The following is a 10728-nucleotide window of genomic DNA, read 5'->3' as shown; positions in this document are numbered from 1 at the left end:
TCTCTCTCCCTTTCTCCCATCGTCTGCAGCGGCTCTACGGTATTAAATATTGATGGTGGTGCTTTGCACCCAGACCCTCCTCTCCTCTCCTCTCCTCTCCTCTCCTCTCCTCTCCTCTCCTCTCCTCTCCTCTCCTCTCCTCGCCTCTCCTCTCCTCTCCTGCTTAATTATCTCCTCTCCTCGTTGCTCTTTTCCTTGTTACTTATCTCCTCTCTCACCTCTCCTATTCGCTTTTGTTCTTTTTCCCACTCTCATCTCCTTTCGCCTCCTCTTCTCTCCTCACCCGTGCTTACCATCCCTCTCCTTTCCTCTGTTCTCCTCTCTCCTCTTCTCCTCCCCTCCTCTCTCCCCTCCTTCCCTCTCCTCTTCTCTTTGCTCTTCTCATCTCCTCTCCTCTCTTGTTTTGTGATTTAGGCGAGGAGACACAACATGGCCGCAGCTAACACCATGCAGGGCTGGAGGCTCCCCGCTCGCCCACTCCCAGCCAGCAGCCCCCACTGTGGTGGAATCCATATCCTCACTCTCTCTCTTTTTCTCTCTGTCTCTCTCTCTCATTCTGTTGCTCGATCATGCTCTATCATTGCCTCTCTCTCCTTCTCTCTCTTGCTCGCTCTCTCTCTCACTGTCTCACTCACTGTTTTCTCCCCTGCTTGTTTTTTTTCCTATTGCGCCTTTGTCTCTGTCTCCCTCTCTTTCTCTCACTTTCCCTCTCTGTCTCTGTCTCTCTCTCTTTCTCTCTCTCTCTCTCCCTCTCTCCCCGTGTCTCTGTGGGCCTCCCCTGGGCTGGTTGCTGTTGGCAGCACCCGTGCCTCCCACACTGTCACTTGACATGCTATTTATAGGCCTTCAGAGGGGGTGGCTCTCACTGCGAGGAGGATGCTGTCTTAAACAATGTAGCTTAAATAAAAGAGGCAGGAGCTCCCAAAGAGCCCCCGTGGTTAATGTGTTCCCTCTCTCCTTCTCTGTTCGAACACCAAGTGTACCATGCACCCCCATCATCACCATTCCTCCCCTTCCCACTCGCTCCTATTTGGGTCACAGGAAAGATTCACCCAAAATGCAAAAAAAGTGTTCTCTTATCTGTTTTAGTGTGTTGTGTGTCTATGCGATCCATGAAACGTGCCGTTGATACTGTTGTTCATCTTGCTTTCTTTCTCTCCTTTTTCTTCTCCCTTCCCTCCTCTTATTTTTCCACCTCTTCTCTCCTTGTTCCTCTCCTTTCTACTCTTCCCCTCATCGCTCCAGTTCTCTGGAGCTATTCTTTGCCAGCAGCCAGAACAGCAAACTCCTGTATGGCGAGCCACCCAAGTCACCGCGTGCCAGCCGCAAGTTCTCCTCCCCTCCGCCTCTCTCTATCACCAAGACCTCCTCGCCCAACCGCCGTCGCAAGCTTTCACTCAACATCCCCATCATCACTGGGGGCAAAGCCCTGGACCTGGCTGCGCTCAGCTGTTCCCCCAATGGCTATGCAAGCATGCACTCCACTATGTCACCCTTCAGCAAGACCACCCTTGACATCAACAAGCTCTATGTGTCCAGCACCATGGCCAGCAAAATTTCAGACGAAGGGGATTCCAAAGCCGAAGGCAAGGCCGAAGAGTCGGTCCTTAGCAAGCAAGGTCAGAATCACTGCCTGAGGGCTTTTGCTAAATATTAATGCAGTTCACATGTACAATGGTAGCAATTGTACATGTCCCCTGTCATGCATTTATCTTGTATCTATCCTCCATTAGTACTAGGGGAGCTTTTGCTGCTCATCTCAAATGTTGTAAAGTACTGAATGGGTATATTGAACGCATATTGTGGGCATAGCCTTGTCTCTTATTCAAGTGATTGCCAGATCATTGCTTATGCCCTCTGAAGCCTAAAGGGAGAAAAAATGGCTTTTTTAAACAATATCCTTTGGGGTTGATCAACAAAGTGGCAGTAGTGCAGCAAACAGTGGATCTCACATGGAGGATGGGGTTGTATAAGCTGTCCAAGGGTTTTATATCAGAGATAACTTGGCTGAGTATGTCTAATGATTCCCCCACCACCGACCCTAACCAGGGTATCACCACGCCTTGCCCTTAAGCCATGTAAATAATGTTTTTGTTATTATTTCTGTCCAGATCTGAGAGAGGAATGTGATGAAGATCCAAGTCAGAGTGACGAGGCAGAGTCAGAGATGTCCCCTCCCAAGTCACCAACTACACCCAAGAATGTCAAATCCAAAAACTCTGGTATGTCTGTCTGTCTGTCTGTCTGTCCGCCATGGTGTCATGACCCAATATTTTAAGTTGCTCTATGTCTGAGATCTGAGCTAGCTTAGCACTAGTTGCATGCTTGTCAGCTGTGAGTGTCTTGGTAAATGAAAACTTAACAATGAAAAATAATAAAATAAATAAAAACCACCAATAATAGCTCACTACCACAACTTAACAACTAACATACACTTAGCAAGGCCTACTATGCTAAAGGCTAAGCCCACTTGAACAAAGAAGTCCGACAAACAGTTTGCAAAAGCTAAATCAAACAATCTAATGTTGTGAAATTACATGATTTACCTTTTCAGGAAAGCAGGGAACTTTAAATGAATTCTTCTAGGTAGCAAAATGCTAGCAAAATGGAAGAAGCAATCCAGCACACCTGCACTGAAAAACAGCTGCAGCAGGAGCAGTAACTTACAGGCCATCAGCTAAAGGTTACTACCACAGACATGTGCAGTTCAACAAGGACCTAATGAAAATCCTACAGTCTCTTAGTGACATCAACTTGGTCTTGAAATATTTCCTACATGTGGGAGACAATGGCAGCTGTCAATTAACAGTAAGCAAAAGGGGAAATTTTGAAGTCCGACACAATTTTTGCTGGACATCAACAATATCGAAGGCCATGCCTGGTTTCACTGGTTTTTACCATCCAATCATGCCAAGACATTTTAGCTTTCTATCAGAACTGAATAGATGGTAATCAGATCTACAAAACGCAGGAAAGTCATAATGTGCATATGAGCAGTGTAAAAAGATTGAAATAAGAAGAGTGGGAAAAAGTAATTCAGACTCAGATTTAAGTAAATACAGCCACAGGACACATATAATGGACGTTTTCAGAAAATGACAAGTGAAACTATAGCCAAAGAAGCTCTTGATAAAAACCACCCGCAGCCCCCTGGCCCTCCCCATAGTGCACACAGAGGGAGCATCCACCCCGTAGGTAGTCAAGCACAATTCATCCCCAGTGTGTTCTCTTCCCACGGTGCTGGATACAAGGGAAGCCAGCGCCTCGTGTGAGTAGGTGGAAGGAAACCTTGTACCTTAGCAACCATGTGCGTATTCTTCTATGCCGCCCCCGGTTGAACGGAGGAAGGCAGGAAGGAAGGGAGGGAGGGAGGGAGTTAGGGAGGGAGGCAGAAAGGCAGGCACAGTGGAGTGCACACCGTCACTGCCATGAGGTGCAGGACACGCTGTCTTGAAGTTCAGAGAGTTCAAACGCGCACACACACGCACACACACGCACACACACACACACATTGTTCCCTATTCTCCATTGTTAGCACTGACATGCCGGTGTGGACTACTCCTCCTCAGCTCACACCCACTCTGCTATGTTGCAGTAGGAGACAAGGACAAGCAGGCTGTGCTGTATGGCTGAGAGCAGCATCACAACCCCCTGTGCTTCCTGCTGAACACAGGGTGAGGAAGGAGGGAGGCAGTTGTTACTGATAAACATCCGGTGTACCATTTAGGGGCAGCAGGGTGCCATTAGGCCACAGGGTTTATATGCCATCACCACCAGTGTCCATCCATGCCAAAGTGTCTTTGAACACTGATTTGACATTTGAGTCCCTACTTGATTCAGGGACGCAGCACATGTCTGACCCTGTGCTGTGACCCCTCTGGTGACATGAATATGTGTCCTGCACTAACATGGTGATTCAGGGCCCTAAATTCTCAGGGTTCACTTTACTGTTTGAAATCATTGCTGTGGCTTAGTTAAGAGTTTGGAGGCGTCATGAACGCTATGCAAGTCTTGAGTGTAGCCAGATGGAGATCTGGAGATGTAAAAAGTGGGGTCTTTTTTTATCTCTCTGTTGCCCTCCACTGGTTGTAGCTCGGAACAATATTAGTCTGAATGATTGCCTTCCAGTATCACGGGTGCATACAATTTTTAGCATGGGTGGCCCCGGTATTAGGCTACTACATGCCCGACCCATTGAGCTATACAGGACCACAATCTACATTTGTTGTGATATTAATATGAGTAAATGCAGTTTAACATAATAGTGTTTTTCTGGACTTTTTCTGGAATCAAAAATATTTTACCATAATTGATCTAACTTGATGGAATCTAGTCTTAATGTGCTTTGCAACTGCCTTGATAATTTTACCATAAAATCATATTTATCCAGTTTCTCACTGAAACCGAGGTTAGGTCATTGTAAACAGTCAAATAGAACCTTATAGAACCAACCCAAACCCAGATCTTACAGAATTATAAGGTTCTATCTCTGGTTGGGCCCTTTTTAAAAAATGAGATTAATGGTCACCCTCTTCAATACATTTCACTCAAGTTCCTCATGAATGTGAGGCAGCATGTGAAGTTCAGACTGCGCTCACAAAATATTGGCACACTCTACACAGTTTTATTCACTCTTCTCCGTTTTCTATTCCTCCCTCCAGAGTTTTCCCTGTTTTCCTTCAACAATGGCATGGTTGTGTCATCTTGCCGGGAGCTGGACAATAACCGCAGTGCCCTTTCTGCCGCCTCAGCCTTCGCCATCGCCACCGCCGGTGCCAATGAAGGCACGCCCACCAAGGAGAAGTACCGCCGCATGTCCCTCGCCAGCACAGGTCAGCCTCTCGGGGTGGTGGGACTGCTGCTGAGCTTTAGGGTTGTTGAGAACTCTGTATTTTCTTTATTTTAATCCAAAGTAATCCACTGTAATCTGAAAAACAGTAGCTGTAATTCATTACAGTCACCACATAAATACACTAATCAGGATCAGGTGACAGATAATTTAGTGATTAACTGTTGGATTACTCAAACACATTTGAAGGGAAACAGATATTTAGATTGTGAAGTTATAGATGCACTAACATACATTTATATATCTTGAACGATTATTGGCTGGTTGTAGATGTGGACACTATTTAAATTATAGTCTTTAAATTGGATTAAATATATTAAATCATTTGGAAGCAAAATAACAAAAAAGAACCAGGTTACAGGTAAAAGTAATCAGGTTACGTTACTGAATCCGAGTGTTCCATTGAATTATTAACTGATTATAGTTTTCTGTAGGCAATCAGTAATCTAGTGATTGCAATTTGAATGTAACTTTCTTGACTTTGGCTCCAGGTTTTCCTACAGACCAGAGGAATGGGGACAAAGAGTTTGTCATCAGGAGGGCTGCCACCAACAGAGTCCTCAACGTGCTGCGTCACTGGGTCTCCAAACACTCCCAGGTATAGATAACCTCTTTCTTTCTTTCTTTCTTTCTTTCGTGCTTGCTTTCTTGCTTTCTTTCTTGCTTTCTCTGCCTCCCTCTTGCTCTTTTTCTTTGCGCTCTCTCCCTTTCTCTTTCACTCTCTGTCTCTCTCCAAACATACACATTCAAACGATACTACAGTAGTGACACTGTTTTCCTGTGCTGGTTCCCATTAGGACTTTGAGGTGAACACAGAGCTGAAGATGAGGGTGATTAGCTTCCTGGAGGAGGTGATGCATGACCCAGAACTGCTGACACAGGAGAGGAAGGCAGCTGCCAACATTATCAGGTCGGTTTACTGCTATATCATTGCATGATCGCACATACAATCATATATGACATATGTCAATACTCTGTAGAAATGGTGACATTTGACAAATAAAGCCAGCTATGCTAACCTAAGAGAGACCTTGGTTTAGCCTTAATTTCTGTCTTTAGTACCAGTCTAATATCTAGCTATGAAAAGTTGAGCCTGGCTTGAACCAACACCCCCAAATAACAGTATTTTTCAACTATATTTCTAAATCAGTGCCTGACCCGAACTCAAGCAATTATTTGAGAAATGAAGCCCAAGCTAGTTGGGTCCAGTTGTTCTGCTGTTGGGTGCTGTTGGGTGCATTCAGGTGCATGTCAGATGCATTCAGGTCCTGGCGGTTTTAGACAAAAATGTCAAACAGTGGCACTTGTGTGTTTCTGTGTGCAGGACTCTAACCCAGGAAGACCCCGGAGACAACCAGATCAGCCTGGAAGAGATCACACAGATGGTAGGGGAAACATTACAGAAGCATATTCAATATTATCACCTCATATTTCACCCTAATGCAGCCAAAAGTAAACTCAACTTAATCAGAGTTGCTTGGTGTCCTGTAGAAATGTCTTTCATTGTAATAGTGCTTTTTGCTGTGTGTGTGTGTGTGTGTGTGTGTGTGTGTATGTGTGCGTGTGCTTGTGCGTGTGCGTGTGTGTGTGCATGTGTGTGTGTGTGTGTGCGCGTGTGTCAGGCCATGGAGGATTGTAAGACGGAGCCGTTTGAGAACCACTCTGCCCTGGAGATTGCTGAGCAACTCACACTGCTGGACCACCTGGTCTTCAAGGTCATCCCATACGAGTGAGTGGGAGGGGGAGAGAAAGCACATACACGTGTTTTTCAATTTTGTTTATTTGAAAACGTATTGTCACCCATTCTACAGGGAGTTCTTCGGTCAAGGCTGGATGAAGAATGACAAGAACGAGAGAACTCCATACATTATGAAAACAACCAAGCATTTCAACGATGTACGTGTGTACTCTGGTATTGTAAAGAAAATAAATGTATACTGTAGGTAGGGTGGTAGATAGATAGAGAGAGAGAGGGAGAGAGAGAGAGAGAGAGAGAGAGAAAGAAACCTTGAAACAAATTACCCTGGCATTGTTTCTTCTCATTATTATTACCATCCCTTTTCCCCGACTGTCAGATCAGCAACCTGATCGCCACAGAGATCCTGCAGTGGGACGACGTGAACATGCGGGTGGCAGTGATAGAGAAGTGGGTGGCAGTGGCCGACATCTGCCGCTGTCTCCACAACTACAACGCCGTGCTGGAGATCACTTCCTCTCTCAACCGCAGCTCCGTCTTCCGCCTCAAGAAGACCTGGCTCAAAGTCTCCAAGCAGGTACAGGTCGTCTCTGCCATATTCTCTCAGCAGTGATGTGAAGCCATATTTCACTTAGATGGAGTGTTTTCAGGTTTTCGCATGCACACTTCTGGCATTCAGGCTTTCTTTTTGCCTACAGCCATAAAGATAATTTTAAACAGTCAAAATTTCTTCTCAAAAAGTTACTCCCTTTATAAAGAATGAAATAATAATATTTATGTCTATTTTCTTTTGTTTGTTTTATAAGTATGGCTATAATTTATAGTCAGAATGAAAGTAAATGAGTGGTAGGGACTACTGGCCCCCAGAACGGCTGATAATGATGGTTGACCATTCATTAATCAACATGGGGTTACACTTGCAATAAATTGCAAATGGTATACCAAAAGGAAATGTCAGTATAATGTTGAAAAATTGATTTTTCCCATTAGGATATGATTCTATTTTTAAAAGTGTTTTGTATAGATGCTTGCTCACTCTGAAATTCAAATTGCTTTGGCACATAACAATAGAGATGATGCAGCATTTTAAAATGTAGAAAATACAGTTACTCACAGCATCAGAAATAGACAGCTAGCTGAGGCTGGGGGGAATGTCAGGCTGAGACCGTAGAAGGAGCTTGTGTTGAACACAACACAGTCTCATAAAATTGCGTGAAATGAGCACCGACTCTGAAACGCATAGTATGTGTTGTTGACACGAATTATGTGAAGATCACGTTCCTCCACCACAAATTGGATTATGTGACAATAGCATGAATTGGACATGCTATTTTCACTTGTTTGTCATGTGAAAAGGTTAGCTAATGGTTAAGTTTAGGCAAGTAAAACAACTTTGGTTCAGGTTTAGGTTAAGGTAAGGGTCAGATTTAGGCAACTAAAATAATTTGGTTAAGGTTAGAGTAAGGCTTTGGTCATGGTTACAGGGTTAGGGTTACAAGCATAGATCCTGTACAGACCCATGGCGTGTGTGGTCAATTCAATTCAATTCAATTCAATGCACTGAAGCACGGTTATCGTTTAAATTACCTAATCCCACTAACATTACTTAAATACCACAAGGTAATAATGTTACCTACCGTTAAAGTTTGTAGGGTAGCAGAAGACGAGTCAGGTTACTGTTTACAAATACTGTTACTAACACAGGAGAGTTTGGAGCAAATTGTGGAATGTTAAGTTTCACTTTTGTTTTCACATCAGAAGACTGTTGGATTGAGTTCAATGCTGTTGGTCTGTTGTCTGTACATCTCCAAATGACAGACATGATGTGATGTGACATCAGGCGCATTAGAGATCAATTTCGATCAATTTGTATACACTGACCAATTTTTGATTTTGTGCCTCTGTATGGGAAACACTGCATGTCGCAGTCTAAGATGCCCTCTAGAGGCCATCTGACGAAGCGCATCATCTCACGAAGCGACAGGTGACTGACTGACTGACTGACTGACCTAAATTAGCAACTGCTGTATTACTGTATGGCAGTAAGAGTGAAAGGGAATGTCAACCCACTTTTTGGCTCGATATTGCCATTATTTTATGGATTTTTTTTAGAGTAAATACTGCTTTACCACCTTACCACTTCTCGTTACAGTAAGTTTGAACAAATTGACCGCTGGCAATAATGTTTTTGTTTTCATCCCTTTGTTAGACCAAGACAGTGATTGACAAGCTACAGAAGCTAGTATCATCTGAGGGAAGATTCAAAAACCTGAGAGAGGCTCTGAAGAAGTAAGTATTCAAAAATAAGAGTTTCACTTCCACTTTCTTATGAGTGCTCACGCAAGGGGTTTGTATGTTTGGGCACATACTCTGTGTGTTGAGCGCATATGCGAGTGTGTTTTTTCTGTATGTGTGTGAGTGATTGACTGTGTGTGTGTGTGTGTGTGTGTGTGTACCTCCTTGTGTACGTGTATGAGTATATATGTATAAGTTTTGTCTTCCTCTGACCTGCCTGGTGTCCCTCAGCTGTGACCCTCCATGCGTCCCATATCTGGGAATGTACTTGACCGACCTGGCCTTCATAGAGGAGGGGACGCCCAACTACACTGAGGACAACCTGGTCAACTTCTCCAAGATGAGAATGGTAAATGTGCTGGTGGCTCAGTGTGCTGGTCTACATACAGTAACATGCACTTACATTGTTGCTGGTTTAAATCCAGCTCCTCACTTTTGTTGGATGTCAACAATCCTATTGCTCTTTTACTGCATTTGTGTGTATAAAATCATATAAGTTTTATATGATTTTCATTTAATTTTTCTCCAGATATCTCACATAATCAGAGAGATACGCCAGTTTCAGCAAACGGCTTACAAGATCGATTATCAGCCAAAGGTGAGATGATTTTTAGTCTATATTGTTGTTTTGTTATACAGTTTATACTGTTCCAGGAACCTACTATCTCATATCATTTCCAATAATGATACTCCGATTGGATATCAGGTTAGGACCAGTTACAAAATAGGGTACTGGTATATAAAAATGTACCTGATGCTAAAATCTGATACTAACAAGCATGTGGAACATGTCCAAAGTTAAAGCATGGTGCCTTGATTCTCTGTTTTCCCCACACAGCAAGATGTTAGATCTAGAAAAATGGGTATTTCAAACATCTTTGTCCAGTTAGCTTAAAGATGTAAGTCTATATTGTTCAGTAAAAGTATGGAACTCATCAGTACTCATTATTGTCCGATACCTGAAGTTAAGCTCAGTGAAGATCAGCAAAAAAGTGGTACCTTTACCATTTCTGTAATTCCTTGTTCAGAAAAACAGTGAATAGGCAGAGGACCCAAATGATAAATTTAGTCTGTCACACTGGGACACAGGTTCATGAAAAGATTTTTACTTCTGTCACATGAGTGCACCAAATCGTGTACTCAACAGGACATGGGACTAACTTTTTTGGTTAATCAACCATAATTTTCAGAACCAGCAACATTCTCGTCTTAGCTGCAAAGGTGTTTTTTTTTTTTTAGAATAGAAACACAGGTTGGTTTCCTGCTAAAGTGGACAGTATTTGACAGACTTACCAACCATGTGCAAAATATTCAGTACTTTGACTAGAAGCAGGTATTCAGGTATTCACACCCTCATTCAACGTATCCATTGTAAACGTAGAGCTCTAATAATAAAATAATGAACTATCTGTTTTGTCTGTGTTCCTGTTTGATTAGGCAGCACAGTATTTGCTGGACAGCAGTTCAGTGCTGGATGAGGAGAGTCTATATGAAGCGTCTCTGAGAATCGAGCCCAAAACTTCATCATGAAGAGGATCTGTCTCTCTCGCTCTCTCTCTCCCTCAACCACATGGAGTGTACAGGAACTATATATCATAGTGTAAATAAACTACTATTTGTATTAGACACATTAGGCCGTGCCCTTCCAGTATGTGCTCCCCAATGGACTCGTTGTGTATAATCGTTATTAGAGATTGAGTAGAAGCCCAGAGAGGTTTTATTTATAGAGTTACAGAGTATTTATATGTTATTTATTGTCTTCAAAATCATCTTATGATGAAGTTATTTTCAACCACAGAATAAACAGAGTACAGAGTATTTTGACAAGATATTTAGTCCTGTCCTAATAGGGAGGTGGGGTACAGTAGGACTCTCATTCACGACAGAT

The 10728-nt window shown here is 43.2% G+C and overlaps 1 protein-coding gene across 1 annotated transcript in view; it reads left to right on the top strand.

The window, feature by feature from the left end:
• LOC139920934 (ras-specific guanine nucleotide-releasing factor 1) overlaps positions 1–10370 on the top strand; it is a 28635-nt gene extending 18265 nt beyond the window's left edge. Inside the window, exons 15-27 of the mRNA XM_071911040.1 lie at positions 1246–1631; positions 2112–2222; positions 4662–4832; positions 5341–5447; positions 5647–5759; positions 6174–6234; positions 6472–6578; positions 6661–6745; positions 6925–7122; positions 8755–8834; positions 9072–9189; positions 9370–9438; positions 10278–10370. Coding sequence (XP_071767141.1) covers positions 1246–1631; positions 2112–2222; positions 4662–4832; positions 5341–5447; positions 5647–5759; positions 6174–6234; positions 6472–6578; positions 6661–6745; positions 6925–7122; positions 8755–8834; positions 9072–9189; positions 9370–9438; positions 10278–10370 — 1699 coding nt within the window. The remainder of the gene's footprint in view (positions 1–1245; positions 1632–2111; positions 2223–4661; positions 4833–5340; positions 5448–5646; positions 5760–6173; positions 6235–6471; positions 6579–6660; positions 6746–6924; positions 7123–8754; positions 8835–9071; positions 9190–9369; positions 9439–10277) is intronic.
• The last annotated feature ends 358 nt before the right edge of the window (positions 10371–10728 follow it).

This window comes from Centroberyx gerrardi, chromosome 1 (assembly GCF_048128805.1).
Source record: "Centroberyx gerrardi isolate f3 chromosome 1, fCenGer3.hap1.cur.20231027, whole genome shotgun sequence".
In the NCBI taxonomy this organism is placed as follows: Eukaryota; Metazoa; Chordata; class Actinopteri; order Beryciformes; family Berycidae; genus Centroberyx; species Centroberyx gerrardi.
This window is presented reverse-complemented; position numbering and strand designations above follow the sequence as displayed.